Source organism: Falco biarmicus, chromosome W (assembly GCF_023638135.1).
Source record: "Falco biarmicus isolate bFalBia1 chromosome W, bFalBia1.pri, whole genome shotgun sequence".
NCBI lineage: Eukaryota > Metazoa > Chordata > Aves > Falconiformes > Falconidae > Falco > Falco biarmicus.
Genome location: NC_079310.1, coordinates 7,731,079 through 7,751,203, shown reverse-complemented (window position 1 = coordinate 7,751,203; position 20,125 = coordinate 7,731,079). Strand labels below are relative to the sequence as shown.

At 35.4% G+C, this 20,125-nt stretch overlaps 1 protein-coding gene across 13 annotated transcripts in view; it reads left to right on the top strand.

Moving 5' to 3' along the window:
* The window catches only part of NEDD4L (NEDD4 like E3 ubiquitin protein ligase), a 164,340-nt gene that overhangs the window by 126,210 nt on the left and 18,005 nt on the right, over positions 1-20,125 (top strand). For 8 of the 13 annotated variants that reach the window (XM_056323094.1, XM_056323087.1, XM_056323092.1 and 5 more), the window contains 8 exons: positions 4,687-4,818; positions 5,313-5,432; positions 8,041-8,238; positions 9,580-9,657; positions 10,891-10,945; positions 11,035-11,091; positions 15,550-15,608; positions 20,044-20,109. In XM_056323094.1, coding sequence (XP_056179069.1) covers positions 4,687-4,818; positions 5,313-5,432; positions 8,041-8,238; positions 9,580-9,657; positions 10,891-10,945; positions 11,035-11,091; positions 15,550-15,608; positions 20,044-20,109 — 765 coding nt within the window. The remainder of the gene's footprint in view (positions 1-4,686; positions 4,819-5,312; positions 5,433-8,040; positions 8,239-9,579; positions 9,658-10,890; positions 10,946-11,034; positions 11,092-15,549; positions 15,609-20,043; positions 20,110-20,125) is intronic. The other 5 variants (XM_056323095.1, XM_056323096.1, XM_056323099.1 and 2 more) reach the window with 1 other exon arrangement.

Here is a 20,125-nt window from a genome sequence, read left to right as displayed (position 1 = left end):
GATTATCTGATTTTTAACTAAAACGTTGTGGACTGTTTTCAGACCACTTACTGAGGTCTTACTGACCATTGATTAATGGTTTGAAAACCATTAGAAAAGTCTTGGAAAAGGTAGTCTCCTGATCATTGCCTGCCAGCTCTGAGTGGAAAAATAGTGTAGTCTTTTCAGCACTTGACTGTTCAGGAAAGAAGTAAATCAGTCTCATTTGTTTCAGCGGGTATTACTTTCCTCATCTGTTTCGCTCTGTTTTCTGTTTCCTGTTGTAGTGTGTCAACTTTCTGACTCATTCAGAATCTTTTTTCATTTCCTTTCTTGATTATCTAGGCAGTTCTCCAGCTCATTCTCTCAACTATGCTCTTAAAAAGCAAATACACTGACTTAAGCAAGAGTCCTGGGAAGGAAAGAGGGCTTAAAAATATGAAGCAAGACCAAGAATTGCAGTTAATTATTTTGCTGGAGCAAAGAATGTGGTGTGTAGAAAAAGGATGTATCTGTAATTCCCATTGCTCTTGTGGTCTGCACAGTAACTCAAAGCATGTACAGTATATACTTTAGGAAAGAAAATACATTTTGCAGTAAGATGCAGAATACTTGCACTGAAGAATCTAGGTAGTAAAATAGGGAAAAGCAGTGAAACTCTTAGGGGTTTAGATATTAATGAATGGTTTGCAGGTATTGAACTGGAAATGGGAATCATACTTAGCCATGTAAGTGTTACTGATTAATTTTGCATTCATCCTATTTATCTTACGTATGCTGTAAGTGATTATAGGGTTTTCCTAAAACATCAGCCACAATGCAGTTGCTAATGATTTTTTAAAAAAAATGGCAGAAAAAGATTTCCATTAGATTAATATAATTTTAATATAATTAAAAATATTTTTGTGATACTTCTCCTTTTACTCTTTCATGGCAAAAAAAAATACAGCTTCTAGTGCATCAAACTCTGAATTAATGCATCTTGCTAATTCCACTTCATTACAATTTTGTAGTTCATCATTTTTGGCATATATGTTTCTTAAGTAGTACTTGCATATATAATTTGATAGTGACTACTTCAGATTTAAAATAAATTGAATAAAATGCACAACCATAGGATTGAAACATGTTTGATCAGGCTACATTTAAAATATTTTTTTTTTATTAAAAGTATCCTTTATTATAGATAGACATGACAGATAAGAGGAAGAACATATCCTGAATTCCCAGGAGACCAATCTCAATGTTTCTTTAAATGTTCAGGACAGTAGTGTGGTAATGTAGAAATTACACTTTTTCATAATGTGTTGGATTATGAGAATTAGAAATGTTTACATTGGATATACTTAGCTTTTTTCCATCACAAGAATGGTCATCAGTGCAGTTGTCACTTTACCAGGAAGACTTCTTTCTAAAACTAGAAAGTTTAACAATTGGTTTCTAAGCTATGTGAAGGTATTTGGTAATTTTCAAGGCTGATTCTTCCCTTGATTTTATTTTAAGGTCATACTAAAAAGGTTTAAAGAGTCTTTCTTGAGCATCTTTAATCTCTTACTCATGTGCATTTCTCTGTATTCCAGCATCCATTCCAGGTGTTCATTGAATTAAATTTGTATTCACCTACTGAGAATTTAAGAGCTCAGAGCCACGTATGAATGTTAATACTTTGCAGGGCTGAGTCTTCAGTCCTTCATCTTTACCAAAATCATGTGCCTATAGAGCTGATCTCTTGCCTGCACTTCAACTACTGGTATATGAATCAGCCCTGAAACAGAGGCTGTGTTTCAGATGGTCATCTCTGATATGGGCAAATTACTCAAGAAAACTCGCAGCAGAGGCACCTTTGCTTAATCTCAACTGTTAACACCATGACTACAGTGGTTTAACTCAGGCTCCCTAAGAATGGATGAAAAAATCTGTGTCTACCCCTGGTTAATTGGCTTACTCATTCTCTTGCTGTGAGGCTGAGACATACTACTCTATTCAGAGTTTGTGCCGGTGATCAACTCTTCCCAGCAATTATTTTATACTTGTAATAAAAATATCAGGTTCAATGCTAAAATAATACTGTCACTGTGTAGTGCTGAATTTGTATTGACTTCCAAATTTAAAGCTGTCTCTCAGTAAAGTGACTCCTGTTATTAACAAAATAAGCAAAGACTGCACAAAGTGACAGCAAAAGGCCTAATGTTATGCACACAACTTCAGCCTGTATGCTCTGCTTCTCCCTTACCTAGCACAGCAGCACATCATCTCCATGAGATGTCCTGAAACTGAAGAAGTGAAAATGATACACCTTCGTATTTGATACATGAGAACATGTTTTCTGTGAAAGGACAGAAGGAAAGCATGACTGTAAATCAGAATTCTTTCCATTTTGGGCTTACCACCAAAAATGGGGGTTTGGGTGTTGGTTGGGTTTTGGTTTCTTTTGTGGGTTTTTTTAATGTAAAGAGTACTATTGTCTGAAATAAAGACATGCCTTTGTCTTCTGCAGTAGGCAGTTACCTTAAATATGTAGTCCTTTGTGAGGTGAATTGGATTAATGAACACTGGAGTAATTTGACCTTTAGAGCGAAGGACAATTCATAGTATGCATGTGTTTCTGAGCCTTCTTCCCCTGTTAGGTCCGGCAGCTGCCTGTTGTCAGACATTTGGGTTTACAGTCAGTCTTTCTTCAAACCATGTTTTTAAATGCAGCATCCTGCTTCTTTCAGGAAATGTAAAAAACATCTCGTTTCAAAGCAGTCTAAAAAGAGTTCATAAATCTTGTTGTAAGCAGCAGATTGTTGGGAGTTGAAGGGGAAGCAACCAGAGCAGCATTTGGCATCTGGGACATTGATACAAGTTGTTTCTCTAGCTCAGATGTCAGTACCTTTTCTTCTTAATCTGAACACTGGCATTAATTATCACACCAGCTCAAGAACTCACAATGTTGCAGAAAATGTGATGTTCAGGTGCAACAAGCACAGTAAGTTTAGTAGTTCAAGTACAAGTTCTGCTCTTCTGTCTGCTGTGCTGCTTTGCAGTTCTACCTGTCAGCATTTAAATCTGAAATTCTTTAAGGACCAGTAAATTCACATTTTACATCTCTAAGCAAAATGCCACGTACCTTGCTACAGCCTGTTCAGGGAAAGGCGTGGTAAAAGCAGACTGCTAGATGAAGGTAGTTTGGTTCATTTTTTTAGCAGTAGAAAGCTGCCTATTTCTAAAGGAATTAATGTTCTTTATTCAACATTAAAGAACTGCAAAAAATTGGTAAGACGCTGCAGTTCAATCACTGGTTTTTAATCTGTTGTGGTATGAAGACCTTTAGGGTTCATCATCCTTCAGCTATCCAAGCAGGTATTTGGAAAGAGTAAAGCAATCTCTAGTATTGTAGTTTCCTGATAATTAATGTATGAATGTATGTTTTAATGTGATTAATCTTAATACTTAAACCAAACACGTATTGAACCAAAGATCTAGACGTACATGCTGAAAAGCACTTTGCACATGCCAGTACTTTGATGCAGTTATTAATATGTGGGCTTCATTAAGAGAGCAAAACCACTGTTCTGCAGTTTGCTTCTATCTGCTGTGAAAGAGAGAAAAAGCCTGTATCTTTCTCACTCTTGGTATTTACATCGATTACTTGAGAAAAATGCCTATCCTAAGTATTCTGATTTTCTTTTTTGCTTCACTGGCAGCCAGGATACCTGTTTGTTATACAAGCAAGTGATGTCTTAAAAGGAGTCCCAAACTAGAAAGTGACTAAGCTTAAGAAACATGTAGAGTTTATGGTCTAAAAACTGTAACTCCATGGGCATCCTCCTCTTCTAAAATACATATTCAGATGCAGACAGGGTCAATGTTACAAATTCTCTCTAGGCTGTTTTTCTTCAAGAGGCTTTGTCTTTTGTGCTACAATGTATTTATTTATTTCTTCCCTCTGTATGTCCCAGAAAAAAAATGTCCAATTGGTTTAAGCATTGAATGTTTACCTCACAGGAAGTACACAAGACAACATCAGCAACATGTAATAATAACTATTGTGTTGAATATTGACATAACTTGTTTAATGATAGTCAGTGCCTTGTCTTTCTTGTGGAACTTATAGTAAAATGATCTTTTCATACTAAAGTTGGGGATCTAATTTGGGGTGTATCTTGTGTCTTCAGGACACCTAACCCTAAATGCAACATGTGTAACTATAACAAAATAATTAAACTTCAGTTTTTAAACCCAGAATAGTTTCTTGCAACTGATTCAAGGCAAAGTGGTAAAGAACAGGACAGAACTTGGGATATCTTGACTAGACTGCACGGTTAATGTAATTCTTACTTATCCATACTAATAAAATGGAAAAAAATCCACCTTTTTGAGGAAAAACCATTAAAACACAAATTTCCTTTTTATCATTATGTGTAATCTACAAATTAAAAAAATTGAGGACATATAAGCTTAGTTGTTTTCTGAACAAGATACCTGAATCTGTGCAAAAGTGAATCAAAAGGTCTGTTGTGAGAAAAAAAATTATTTGACATAAAGGAATATGAATAAGAGCTTATATTGAATTAAATCAGAACAATATTCTTCTGTATGTTTTTTTGTGTTTAAGAATGTTGTAAGTTAACAAGTTCCTTTATTTGTAAAAGCAACAGACTTAAATTTAGGGGTTATTTAGCTATTATAAAGTAATGATACAGTAATTTCTTGCTTGAACAGCCTTCAGTGGCCTATGTACATACTACACCAGGCTTACCTTCAGGCTGGGAAGAAAGAAAGGATGCAAAGGGCCGTACTTACTATGTCAATCATAACAATCGAACCACAACATGGACACGGCCCATTATGCAGGTATGAAGATTGTTATAATGCTTAATTCAGATAGCAAACACTTATCATGTATTGAGTATAATGTCAGTTGAAGCAGCTCCTCAGAACTCTGAAATTTAAAAAAAAAAATCCTAAGCATTGTCATAGCAACTCAGGATAATCATAAAAAATTGCAATGATTGGGATTTTTTGTTACTTCTTTTAACTATATTAAGGTACAGATTGATTGCTACAATGGAAGGAATTCAGAGAGGTACATATGAACTATTAAAAGGAGGCAAATGCATTCTTAAGATTGAATTTGAAAGTTGTGTTGATCTGTTAATAGTACCATACATTATTTGCCCCTCCAAAGGAATGAAATTAAATACTTGATATTTATGAAAGTATATTTAAAATTTCCTCATAATAACAACAATAATAATAAAAAAAAATAATTTCATCATTTAAGTGTCTACCTCTTGGATGTACTGTGTTTCTGACAATTTGCTACCTTGTGTTTTCTTCTGAAATAGCTTGCAGAAGATGGCATGGTTGGGTCATCAGCAAACAGCAGCAACCATTTAAGTGAACCCCAGATAAGACGGCCTCGTAGCCTCAGTTCGCCCACAGTAACTTTATCTGCTCCACTGGAGGTGAGAAACACTCTTACCAAGAAAGAACACTTATGTCTGACCTCTCATTCTTTGTTGTCCTTATAACTTTCTAATTCCTTTTTAGTTATGCAACACAACTGCTTCTCCCTGTTACTGATTTTGCACTAAGATACTACTTTTTTCTTTAGCAGTTTTCTGTCTGGATCTTTAGATAGATGTGTGTGTGTCTATATATGTATTCATTTATACGTGTGTGTACATATGTATATAAATATACATAATATATATAATTTATATGTATATGGTGTGTGTGTATATATACTATATATATATGTATATACATGATACTATGTACCAATAGTATTACTGAACTTTTATGGTCATTGAATTACGTATTTTACATATGATTATTTGGATTGGTCAGCTAAAACATAATCTGTGTGCGTGTCTGAAACATATGTTGTGACTGCCTTCAAGTGCTATGAGTGTATAACATCAGAAATACTTTTTTAAAGCTGAAACATTTCTTTTGATGCCAATAACTTGAAAATAATACATGCAGTTGAGTTTGGAAAATCTTTCAATTAAGATACTGATTGCCTTTTATACTTCTTGTCTTTCAAACGAGTATTTAGTTTCTTTTAAGTATCTGTAAAAGTAATTCAGAATGTTGTTGAGTGATGTTTACTGCAACATGTCTGAAGAATAACTTAAGTGGCTTCTTACACAAAGACAAGATGTGTTTTACTTCTGAAAGTGTGGTTAAAACTCTTGAATCGGTTCAACATGGCTCTGTGGAGGAGAGTAAGTTCTCAAAAATTTCTTCTTCGAACTTAAAGTATGGCACTTTATTTGTCCTTCTCTCTCACAGTCTCTTTCCTATTTGTGTCCCGTTTGCCAACAATCAAGTGAAGATTGTAATATTTAGTTCATTTTATGCATTGTTCTTCTTTGTTCCTTATACTGAAATTTATTCAAACTGAATGTGTTGTTAAATGAAGGTAGGATTATTGGACAGATTGTAGTGAGGTGATTATAGTTAATTTTTAAAATAAATTATCTCTACTTACATGTAATTCAGATAAAACCTTTTACAATGGACTACTTAAAACTACCCTTGCCAGTGTTAATTTTAAAGACCAAATTTATTACAATTTAAATACATTTAATTAAAAGATTCTGAATCTCTTGAACTAAAAGGACATTCATCTCCCTATTGATGCTTTAAACGGTTGAGTTGTTGGAAGTCACCGACTAAGCATCTGAAACTCGAGCTGGCTTTTAAGGGCAATAACTTATTCCACAGCTACAAAACCAGCATTCTCTTCACTTCAGACTATTCAGCTAACCAGTTTAGTGGTTAGTTTGTCCAGTGCTTAGAAACCACAAGGATGCTGAAGAGCACAAACCTTTCTTCTTATACCTACCACTGAATTAATTAAAAAAAAAAAAAAAAAAAAGGTGTAGACTTACTAAACTTAAAATCTTAAAAGAATACAATCATGAGGAAAAAAATAGTTCAACTTCTTTTGTTTAAATAGTTATTTTATTGTAAAATGTTAAACTTCTTTGTGTACAAGACATAAGGAAAGTTTTATTTAATGCAAGATATTTTAAATGCTGCTTTTGAACACTGTAATCTTAACTGCCTTTTCCGTCCAAATGCAGCTCAGAACAAGCCACAAATAAGGGTAGTATAATTTTGTAAATATCCATATTGGTACCTTGTTTTCTAATCTAATACTAAAAAAAAGTAAGTAAATGTAGGCTATGTGAGAGAATTGCCAAAATAAGCATGCATAGATTTACTGAATGTTAATAATTAGTAAAATAAGAAGAAAACAAACTCTTATCAGCTAACGAGAACGTTTTTAGAAAGTAAATGAAAAGTACAAATGCAAACGATGTTTAAACATAGTACTTAAGTCTTGTTTTCTGATTGTGTTAGTTTGTGTTTTCAAAGGTGAATAAACCTGGATCAATTTTTTCAAGCTGTTTAGGCATCTAAATGTGCACTTTCCCAGTGAAATTTAAAATAAAACCTACCACCTAATGTAACTTCTGTTTTTAACCAATAGGCGTCGATCAGGGAAGCAGTTTTACAGCTGTCATTATTTATGAAGAAAATATTTTTTTAAAATTGTCCAAAAATCTGTAACTGCAGACTTCTGGTTTTTAACAAACTTTAAGTTTAGGAACTTAATTTAGGTTCATATTTAAATATGTTTCCCACTTTTCAATGCATTGAAAAGTGGAAAACATCCCCTCACATTTAGGATACTCTCTTGTTGAAGAGTGAGATACATTACACCATGAAGAATGAAGCAATGCTTTTATTTTTCCTTTGTAAAATGAAATATTTACATGTACAGGGCTTCTGCAGTGAAATATGTAATCAGAAGTAAATACTGTGGACATTACCATTGTAGAGGGAAGTGATAGAACACTGTGTCCTTCACAGCAGGAAGCTCAGTGTGTTACAAGGAGCAGAATTTAGCTAATTGTGTTCTAGGAAATCAGTCCCAGGGCTTAATTTCTAGTATTAATTACATCTGGAATGAAAAAATGTTTGCTTTGAAATCAAGTTTTATACCTTTACAGTATTGAGTGACATTTGACAAATCTTAATATCTTTCATTTTCTTCAGGGTATCAAGGACTCCCCTGTGCGCAGAGCAGTGAAGGACACACTTTCCAATCCACAGTCTCCACAGCTGTCACCTTACAACTCTCCTAAACCACAACACAAAGTTGCACAAAGCTTCCTTCCTCCTGGCTGGGAGATGCGAATAGCACCCAACGGCAGGCCCTTCTTCATTGATCATAATACTAAAACTACTACATGGGTAAGACATTCTAGATAATGAATTGTAAATCAGTTCCCATCTTTTAAATGTTTCTGTCTTTGTTTTCCTGCCTATATACCCCCCCATTTTATTGTGGGATTCATCTTGTCTTTGAGAGGGGAGTTGTCAGCCTAACTTGTAAAACTGCTCTAGGAATCACAGTGAATCCTCCATGCCGTCCCGTACAGTAGCAATAGACTTGAGTAGCTAATTTCCTGAAATGACTAGAGTGCTGCCATCGCCGTGCTTGGAGAAAGGAAACTTAGTTGTTCATATCCTCTTAGATTTTGGTGCATTTATACATCATATATCATGCAGTAGTGCTTTACATTTTGTAGTTGACCTTTTTATACTTGACAAATCATTGCATACAAGTAACTGCCATTTATATTCAACAAATGTGGGTTTTGGAGGCATACAGTGTAGTGGAGATTTGGATTGTAGTTCAGTTTGAGACTGTCCATAATTGTATTGTACTTCACTGTGACTAGCACTACTTTTGTATTAATATAATACAGGTTCATCTTCTTCAGTTAGCAGAATCCATTTTATTACTTGTTTTATGTCATGCGAATCTATACTTCAATAATTCTGCAATTTTGGTCAACAAATTGAAGAAATAACATTACACTAGGTAAAAATTGTCAAAGGCAAGACAGCATTTCACATCATCATTGAAATATGAGTTGCACTTCAATTCCTGAGGCATCATTCAGATTCCCAGTGACCACTAGTTACATGACGTATTTTTAATGGTGCTCCCAGCTGCATGTAGGTAAATTATGTGTGTGGAAATCTCAAGCATTTTTTTGCCTAGAATTTTCTTCTGTGACCTATTTTATTTGACCCTTTTTGCCTCATTTGGACATTGATGTAATAAACCTATGCATTAATAAAAATGTAAGGAGCTCATTTTCATCCTTTTTGAGCCTTTTTGTGACAGGACGGCCTATTTCTCTTAGGTTTCTAAGAGCCAAAAATGTGTGCATGTACCTAAATGCCCCTTATGGGAGTGCATGCATTCCTAAGAACAAGGCTGTATTTTTTGAAGCGTACTTCTGGATAATACAGCACACTTAATGGAGTCAAAGTCTTGCATCACCCTAACTAACTCTTAACATTTAAAAAATCATTTCAGTATATGAATCCTAATAAAGTATGTGACACGTCCAAATACAAAGTATTCTATCGCTTTCATAAATCTTGTTTTAGTCTCAAAAAATAAAAATAAAAGAATAGCTGTAATGTAGGAAGATTTACTTTCCAGATAATTCTGTGTTTGACTTAGTATGTAGATCTAACTTGATCTGTTGGCTTTACAGTTCCATATTTCTGTTACAGGAGGATCCACGACTGAAGTTTCCAGTGCATTTGAGATCAAAAGCCTCTTTGAACCCTAATGATTTGGGCCCTCTTCCTGTAAGTGGTAATGTGTATGTATTTTGATATGTACATGCTATCTTATGTCATCTGATCTATTATTGCAGTTGTATATTGTACGTGGACACATACGTTGCTGACATCACTTTTCTGAAGATACTAAAGCTATGTTTATATATAGCACCAAAAAGCTTTTGTGATCTGTGAATCAGTCAGGCTCTTTGAAGCCAGCTCGTAGTATTTCTGAAACAATTTTGTGTTTCTTTGCATATCTGAAGCAATAAACTTTGAAGAAATTTCTCTATGTACTTTTAGATAATTACCTGTTGCTTTAGTGAAAAATGGAGTAGATTGTTCAAAGCGAGCTGTATCAATATACCAGCATATTCAGGCATTTAGAAATCTGAATAGATTTTGATTTTTCAATGAAACTTCCATATTCTGCAGAGAATACATTGCTTAGATAGGAGGCACTGCATGAGAGTAGCTGGAGGGCCAGTTTACAGTTTGTTCTGTTAATTTCAAGAGGTAAAACATGCAGTGAAATCAGAATAGCCTGACATGTATCACTGGAAATACATAATTAGTAAGAGATCTTAAACTTGGTTAAACTCCATTTTTGAGTGAGGTAAAAATGACTACAGAATTTAACAAGAGTTTCTCAAAAAAGATCAAAATTAAATAATTTCTCATCTATATTTTATAGAAGGCTGAAGCTTATGTACAGCATATGGGTGGAATGAGTGCTAGCTGGACAGCATTGCATATACTAAATGTGCCATTTATTCTCCTTTCTATACTATAGTTATTTGGAAGATGAAGAAAGGGAATGGATAAAATGGGAAGAACTGAGGACTAGGTTAGACGTTCTTGTCTCACTGTAATGAGATCCTGGCTTCTATACTTACAGTAAAAATAACCCACGTGTTTCAGAAGCAGAAACTCTCAAACATAACCAGTGATGGACAATGTATTGTTTGTGATTATTTCCTCATAGTAGGGGATGGGTGTAAACCCTGATGCAAGAAGCTTCCACTTCCAAGCTTTAAAAAAATACTTACTTTATTGGACATGGTTAACTGTATAAATAGCCAGTTCTTTGAATTTTCCTAGATTTTTGGCCTTTAACATAATGCATCTGTGTTCATTTCATGTTTTCTACCTCACAAGTATCTATCAGGCAGTTTATGTAGGTGTGGATAATGTGTTGCTTTGAGCTGTGTGAGAGTGGTGGTATTTCACTTATGGTCTCTCTTTATTTCCCAATTCCAGCCTGGTTGGGAGGAAAGAATACATTTGGATGGAAGAACGTTTTACATAGACCATAGTAAGTAAGCACTCAGGTACTACAGCAAATAGACAAAGGGAGGTAATAAATATTGAAGTGAAAGCTTTATAATTTTACTCTTCATTTAGGAAGCCAGGTGTTGATATGTGGAGACACTGATACCAGAGACTTAGTGTCCTCATACGGTACTGTATATTCACTGAAAGCTTGCTTTTAATTGGCTCATCAAGCTTTGTCCCTCTCTGACTTGTGAAGCATTAACATTTCTTCTTTGTGGTTTCTTTTGTTCTTGTTGATATTTTGGATTCATTGTTGTTGTTGTTGATGATCCCATGGCTTATTTGCACTTACAAAATTAAAATATACACTAGGAATAGAAAATAAGATGAGAAAAGATCATATAGCCACAACTCCACATACAGGCAGTGGAGAAATTAGCACTGATGAGTACTTTTTCCTCTCCCCTTAAGGCCTTGTGGCAGTGCTGATTCTGATCTTATTTCCTATTTACAGCATGTTAAACTGCACCCAGCCCATTAATATTATTCAGTTCTGTTAGTGAAGTTCTAGTGTAAGTGATGTTTCATTGTAGACTTGTCTTATTACAGCATCTCAGAACTACTGTGTGAGTTTTTGTTGTTTGAAAATCAAGCAACCCAGGAATGTTGGGTTGTTTCGTCTTCCCTTGTTTTATTTATTTTAAGACTTCAGCTGGACTTTGTAATGAGGTATTTCTACTGATGACATAATCTTCACAAAAATGGATAACTCACAAAACCATTAGAAGAGGGTACTATGCTAAGCAAAACTTGGAAGAATTAAAATCTTAAATTATTACCCATATTTTGACAGTATTATGTTTTTCTTTCAGTATCAATTACACTGACTCTGATGCTTATCTGTAATTGTATATTTGACATTATTAAATCATTATTAAAAGACTGTCTCTAAAGTAATATGCATTTTGAAATCGTATAAATAGTTTTAAATAAAAATTAGAAATAATACACTTGTCAAGCACAAGGTTATCCTCTTTCAAACATCAGTACAGAATTATTGCTCTTTATACCTTCTGTAATTGTTTTTCCCAACAGATATCTAGAAATTTAAATATGGCAAATTATTCTAAACTGCTGCCACTGAAATGTCACAGGATAAAACTGTCGTGTTTAAAATATCTTTATAATTGTTCAGCCTCCCAGCCTCCTTTAAAAAGTTTTAATTTTTCAGTCTCCTGAATCTACTTAACCATGTGTTAGTCTCTAAAAGTAAATGGAATTTTAAAGGTGTACATTAATTAGAATTGCCCAAATAATTTATCATTGTTAAATATATTTGCATCTGAAATCTCTCTAGTCCCTCTTTTGATCTGAGTGGTTTTAGTGTTTTATGTAGCAGTTTTTAAAAAAGTTTAGACCATTTTTTTATAATGCTGCTTGTTTCCAACAAATGCTGTTTTGGTCTCAATCTGGTGCCCCAGTGCTACAGTTAAAGGTGGACTGTAGGAGCAGAGGTGCTGGCAGTGGTATTACAGTGGACACATTGCTGCTCCATTGTGATAATGTTGTGCTAAGTATTTAGGGAATGACTGCAGACGGCATTCAGTGCTCAGTGATTTATTTGGCTTGAGCAATCTCAATAGTAGTATTTGCTTTCACAGTAGTGGTAAGGATTTGACCATGATAGGTTTGTGACAGAGCCTGCTGGCTCTCACTTGTTTCATGGCTAACTTGAGAGCATATGCTGGTGCAATCAGCTGTGCTCACCCAAAATATGCAGCTGGCCATCATTTTAGTCACTCTGCTAAATCAGTTAGTTAAGATGCAACAACTGTAGTCAGTTTCATTATTAGAATACAGTATAAATGTTGACAGTGTTGACAGACTGAGCTACTGATAATGTCCTGGTTCCCCAGATATGTTCTGTAATTCTTCTGCATAAATAACCAATACTGTTGTCCTATTTTTGAAATGTTTTTCTCACCCCTGAGAGAAACTGTAAAAACATTTAATGCAACCAGTACAGAGACCTCCTCTTCTGGAGCAATGCTAGCTGCTGTTAAGCATGCCATGTAAACTAGTAAAGCAAAGTACTGTTAAAATAATTTAGTTATTACTTGTAGCACAGTAGCCTGAAAATATATTTTTAGTTTTTAACTGTAAACAGTTCTAATTTCTGCAGCAGTCAGTCTTTTAACAAAAAATACAGCCTCTAGTTCTCTGTGATTGGTCCTTAGCTAGCTAAGTCAATGTTATTTACTATCCATGAATAAAACAGTATTCTTTACTCATTGTAGTATGCATATACTTCTACATTTCCTAGGAGCCTCATAGGAAAATACGATCTAACTGTTGGAAGGTGTCATGAAGGAAAACACAAAGGTTTTCCAACCATATTCAGAACAGTTATCAGTCGTTCACTGACAGAGGGATGGATTTATTAAGTGGGTTCCCCTCAAAGTCTGTCTTGGATCCACCATTCTTCAATATATCCATTAACGAACAGGATGAGAAATCAGACTGAGTCTGGCAAATTGCCACTGTAGTGTGAAGTAAGATGCTGTTCAATAAGAATTGCAAAGTGTTACTCAGAATAAGAATAATAAACAGAGTTTTCGTTGATAAGGGCATGAAAAACCTCATCAACTGGACATGAGTTAACTCACCCTGTCGTGTATCAACAGGGATGTCTTATTTAAGACCTGAAATAATCCTTCTAATTTCTTCAGCACTGGTAATTATAATACTGTATCTAGCATGGGGTCCCAAACTTCAAGAAAATAGTAGACCACTTGGAAAGGGAACAGAGGAAACAGAGGAGAACAGGGAATCCTCAAAGACCCCTAGAGTCTGATTTGTGGGATACTACAGAGTATTGTATTTGTGCAAAGACTTGAGAGATGGTAGATTTTCAAAAATGTGCTGCAAAAGGAATGAATGTTATCGATACCCACTTTGCATAAGACAGAGAATCTTGAGCTGCAATTCCAGGCAGTGGTTCACGTTAGGCCTTTCTAATTGTTGGGGCATTTAAGCTCTGGAATAGCATTTATAATATGAAGTACTCTGAAAAGCAAATGAGGCAAAGATTTGTCAGTAATATCATACACTCTTAAGTTTGTAGGGCAATAAGAAAGAATTGACAAACTTGCAGTCATTTCCAGTTCTATTATCTTTGATTTCATAGAAAATTATCACCATGATTTGTGGCTGTCAGGTTCAAGTAGGTGTAAGAGATGAATTGCTATAAAACCAATGAACTTCATTGAAGGAAATTTGACTGAACAGGTTGAAGCAAGATGAAAAGGGCGTGATTTGGCATCACACCTGTATGGCAGGCTCTGGTCTGTGGATCTCATGTGGCTTCTGGAACTGTCAGTCTAACAGCCTTCCTCCGTAATTTCGATAAGCACTAAATAGACTTAATGTATAAAGGGAAATAAAATAGCACTTTAATACTAAATTAACTGATAGATCAATTTTCTTGAAATGTGCTTATGATATTTTTTAGTTTTCTTCAGTTAACATTCAATGAATGTCACCTTTCAAATCCCAGTCCATTCTAAAACTACCTTGGGCTGCTCAATACTTACAGGGCTTTTCCAACTGTAGAGACATGGAAAATACTTGTGTTTTAATATAAGTGGGTTTGATTCTTTGCTTTTACCTATAGTAGCCATAAAAACAATTTTCTTGAAAGATAGTGTGTTTATTCCCAAACCTAGCAATTACAAAACTTAAGATCTGAACTACTATCTTAATATACAGTTCATAAATCAAAGTATGTATGTAACAAACAGATATATTATTGTTACCCTTTCAGTGCAGGAAGTGGATGACTTAAACCTTGCTATTGCAGGTGGCATCTAGTTTGGTTTTTAGAGCATTGTCTTATTGTTGCAACATCATCATTTTGTTGTGATTCTGTTGTGTTCAGAATCTTGTGAGGAGCAGTTGTCTGGAGGCAGGGAGAACTTCACCATGGTCCTGTATAACCTTACCATATCACCCACCTGGTGCTTTTAAAAACTGTAGATGAAAAGAACTGGATTCTGTTGCATTACTGCCAAAATCTCCTTTGGTCAAAATTAAATGATCTCCTATACCGTGTAATTTTGCCTCCCTAACCGTCCTTATAACCTTTTCATTAAATCAGTGTCTAGGACGTGGTTTTTTTTTTTTAATAAAGAGATGTTTTTCCCTCTCAATTTAAATGCAGACTGTTTTTTTTAAAGTATTACATTTTGGCTATCTTTATGCAAAATTTCAAAAAAAACCAACTTAGTCTGTCATTTGACAAAGGTTTTGGGTTCCTTTACCTTTCAGGCATGATGCCTGTGTATTTCTACTATGAGTTGAATCCAAGACCATGTTCAAATAGAACATGTCTGGTACAACAGACGTTGAAATAAAAGCAGTGTAAATACACTTAATTCTCTTGTAGTTTTGCATTTTTGAATGAGTGTTTTCAACTAAACGGTGTGATGGGGCTTAGATGTAGATGGGTGAATGCAGCCTTTTCTAACCCTGAAATACTAAGTTGTGGAAGTGGTAGGGAAAACAGTTGCAGGGAGAAAAAAACAACATAAATTCACAGTGTGGTAATAAGAGAAGTAATAATATAATTTCTTTTGTTATTTACAGACAATAAAATTACCCAGTGGGAAGACCCCAGACTGCAGAGCCCAGCAATTACTGGTCCAGTAAGTACTGCCATGTGTTTTTTTCCATTAAATGCTGTGACTCATGTACATTGGTACAGGCAGGAGGCATTACTGAGCAGCAGGTCATGCCTGTTCTCCAGATCAGTCAGATTCTGCCTGATGAACAGACCTGGAAGCAGGACCTCTGCCTCGCATTGCCTTTTACTGATGGACACGGGATGCTCAGGTGCTTGCTTTTGTGAGTGCAAGGGCAGTGGGAGCTGCCTTCTAGTCGCAGCCTGCCAAGGTGCCCCAAAACTGATGCCTTGTCCACGGCATTCAAGCTGTTGTACCACTCTGTGGACCCTGTTTTGGTAGGCACAGGCTGGAGTGCACTGGGGACTCTTCTCTTCCAGCCTGCTGCCAGTGGGCCAAAGCAGTAGTGGGCCAATTAAGAATCACTGGAGCATTTGGAAGTACAGTGCTGTGCACAGTATTCCCAGGTTGGACAATAGGTTCAAATTTGATGGGTTCGGGGGCTTTCCTAGCAGAAGCCACCTAGCCAGGGAGTTTTTCCAGTGGTGCAGTGTGGTTCCTGTCTTGCAGCCATTAGTATGTGAAGTTGGCCTCTGCCTTGGAGTATCTAGGAAACGTTTTTGATCAGTAGATATGACAGTAAATCACAGAATACCTCTGCTTCAGTGGGGAGGAAGAGAAGGGTCTTCAGAAGGATAGAGAATCTTATTTGGCTGGTTTTAATTTTTTATATTGTGTTATTTCTGAGTGAAGCTCCATCCATTCGGAAGCTGTATACCAAAATGGTCTGAGTGGTGTTTCACACTCTGTAACACAAGGAAACTCATAATTTCTCATTTGTTCCACTCTCTTCCTGCAACCCAAAGCTTTCTGCAGTAAGTGGTGATGAATGTGGTTTATGAACGAGATCCGTTACTGACGTGATCCCTGACTGAACAATAAATTTAGTATTTCAGCATGGGTTTTGTTGTTGTATTTACCGCTTATTGTGATGATGAAATTCCAGGATAAAAGTAGTGGAGTGATATCTTTAGCGTACTCTTGACATCCGGACAGATGAATTGAGGGGAAAAGTGTGATTTTAAATAAATTACATCTAATATAAGTGTAAAATATTCTTCAGGTTTTTTTCTTTCTCCACACTTGCTGATACTATAAATTACTTAGTGTGGAACAAACAATTAATAATATTAACAAATTATACAAAACAAACAACGTTAATATAAAATATTAATATATTAATATACAATGTTAATAAACAGTATTTGCATCTTACCTTTTGTTCCTCCAATGTGTTAAAATACTGTGTTTCTACATAAGCTATGTGATGGGCACATATCTGCTCCAAATTGTAAGTCAGGAGATCTTGGGCATTTCAGACTAAGTTCTTTGTGCTGAATTCTCTGTTGTAAGTTTTTAGGTATTGGAGAAATGTTCATATTTACTTGTTACCTGGGTCATTACTGACAATAGAGCTTTGCTGAGCTGAGACATTGTGCTATTCATTTTTAGATTTCTGGATAATAAAAAGTTGTTTCCATTCGATATGGGCAAGCTGTGACTATGTGGATTCAAAGTGTAAAAAAGACAAAAATTGACTCATCAGTTTTAAGGGACATATAAGCTACTTCAAATAAACTAAGAGATTTCAGAATATCAGCTTAGAAAAATAAATATGTGCTTTTGTTTTAAGATCCAGTTTTCAAAACATCAAATATATGGGGTGATTCTTTGACCTTTTCCTGCTGGTTTATGCCATTTTATGGTATTCTGAGTGATCAGACTTCTAACCCCAAGATCTTTCCAGGTGCCAAGAATACCTTTTTATTTGGGGTAAACCCTCAGGATTTTTAAGGGTCTCAGAACACAGCAGATTAACTACTGCATGGTGTAATTCTAACTGTTCTTTTTTATTAATAATATTAATAATAATCACTTTTGGAGTGATTTACCTATTTATCGTGCACTTACTGCTTGAGGTACTAATATACAGTATGCTGTACAAATTCTTAAATGTTTATTTTTCCAGAAATGTTAAGCATAAATGAGAAAGACTACCTGGGAAAGATAACAAGGGTCAATCATGATCCCATTAAGGAAAAAACAGTTGTGTGTGTGTTTGAGTTTTGGGGTTTTTTTTAAAGAGAAAGCAAGATCAAATCCATTTTACAGTCATATAAGCATTAAGGATTCATCTTAATGCTTTTAAATAGTATTTTGGTGCCATGACAAAAACAAAGAACTACTTAAATTGCATTTCACATTGCATTTAAACAATGGAAACATGTTGAAAGATTATTTAATGGCTGCAATAAAGTCATATTATTGTCAGAGTGAAATGATTTAGGTTTTTTTTTAATTTTTCATGTCTCATCATCCACAAGAAAAAAAACATGCAAAACTATTTCCACCTTCCACTCTCACCTACATCCAGCCATGAATCCATTTCAAAACCAGCCTATACCTTCCCTTCCCCAAAATCCCAGTCCTCACCCAGAAACTGAACTTGAAGCAGAGCTTTGGAATTTGTGATTCAGCCTTCAGGGAACAGAGGATGTAACTTTCGCAGTCCTGTGGAAATCCAGATCATTCCTTTGCTTCCAAGAAATCATCCTTCACTTGTTTAGCTAGTTGGTTTACTAGGTCTAATCTTTCATCTTGAAGGAACAGTAAAGCAGAGGAAAGTCAGGATGTAGTTGGAAAATATGAAGGAGGCCAGGAAGCCTTCCCCCCCCCCCACCCCAGCTCTTTCCAAACCTTGTTTAAAGTAATATTGTGTATGGTGTCAAACCCCAGAGAATTAAGGATCCTTAATTCTCAAAAAATTTTTTGTCAAAAAAATTGCAGAGAATTAAGGAATCTTACTTAAATACTTAGCAGTTATTCGTTAGAGCCAGACCTGTACCTGTCATAGTATCATTTTTCCAGTCTGTTCCTGTACATTAGTTTAATTCACAACTGTTTTACGGCCATTTCATCTGAAGGCTGAATAACGTAGGTTGCAGTCATTGGCCAGGCGATCAGGAGTATGGATGGCTCTTATCTGTACTCCTGCTTGATGGCTGATGCACTTCAATGCTTTTGTGTCTGATACTACTTGGTACCGTCAGAGGCTTGGTCTTTTTGGGTGTTTGTGCACATTTCCTATCTGGTGCAAAAGCAAAGGAGTCTGATGGCGACCAGTCAGTAGCAGAAAAGAACATTGACACCTTACTGACTACTGTGATGGTCAGCAACTGGGTGGCTTATGGATTAACACCAAACATGGCAATCTTCTATCTTAGCGTTAAATCCTTGCTTACCTATCCAGTATGTTAGCAGGAAAGAGAAGCGCAGGGTTCAAATAAAAATGTCTTTCAAAACTCTGAATGACAGAGGTTGTGAGAACCTTTGTCGAACCTTGAGTTGTCCATGCGTGGAATTGTCCTGAGAGGCCTTTTGGGTATCTGGAAATCCACGTAAATATTTCAGAGACCTGTGGCATTTGTTAAGGGCTGTTTACATATGCCAGAAACCAATTTCCAGCTCTGCTGATTAATGTAATTCTACCAACCTCTACCGTGTCATCTTTTTTTTTTTTGAACTTCTAAAATTTTTCTGTTATGTTGCTGTTACTTAAAAATGTGGTCTAACTCACAGGCAGTTAGTTGCATTGAGTGAGTATTCAGATAAATATTACACAGTGACTTGTACTCGATTCAAAAGTATTTGTTTATGAAATGCTTTCAGTTTCTGGATTAAAGTCATTATGAAGGTGTGTATTTTCATTATAAGTTATTTACAAAATAGTTTTTATATAGTTTGATAACTGTTAAGAATTAATTTCATTCACATTGGGCTGAAAAGATAATTTCTACCCATGGACATTCCCCTGCCTAGTCAGCTCTGCTGTGTAGTTACATTGTTCCCTGCGCTTTTTGGAGGGCAAATGATGTTCGTTGTTAATGTCATAACTTTACTGGAGCCCCTTAACTTGTTCTTAGGTTCATTTTTGAAAATTCTTTTAATTTTGTGTTTTGAGTAGCACCGAACAGTGTTTAGAAGCTGTGCAAATCTATATTCTGTGGTAACACTAGTGATTTTTAAAAGTCAGTTATCATATGGCATGCTCATTATTTCCTAACAAGACACATGGATGGCAGCAACACATTTCAAATTTTTTATCTGTGTTAAAAATTGCTTTTGCTCTTTTCTGTTCCTAAAAGCAGAAAAAAAAAAAAATGAGGGTAAGTAGAGGAACAGAAGAACTGGGTCGAAAGTTTTCATACCTTTTAAGTTACACACTGAGAAATGGGGAAATTTTGGCTGCTGTACTTCATGAGTGGTGAGTTTTAGATGAACCTATGGCATACATATGTAGATAGCATGTCTTTAAATTTCTTTTTTGTTTAAATAATATTAGAATATCAAACTGCTGAACAGCTGGAATAATCTGTATTTATGATTCTCTCTCTGACAGGCAGTTCCATATTCCAGGGAGTTCAAACAGAAATATGACTATTTCCGGAAGAAGTTAAAGAAACCAGTGAGTAGAAACATGC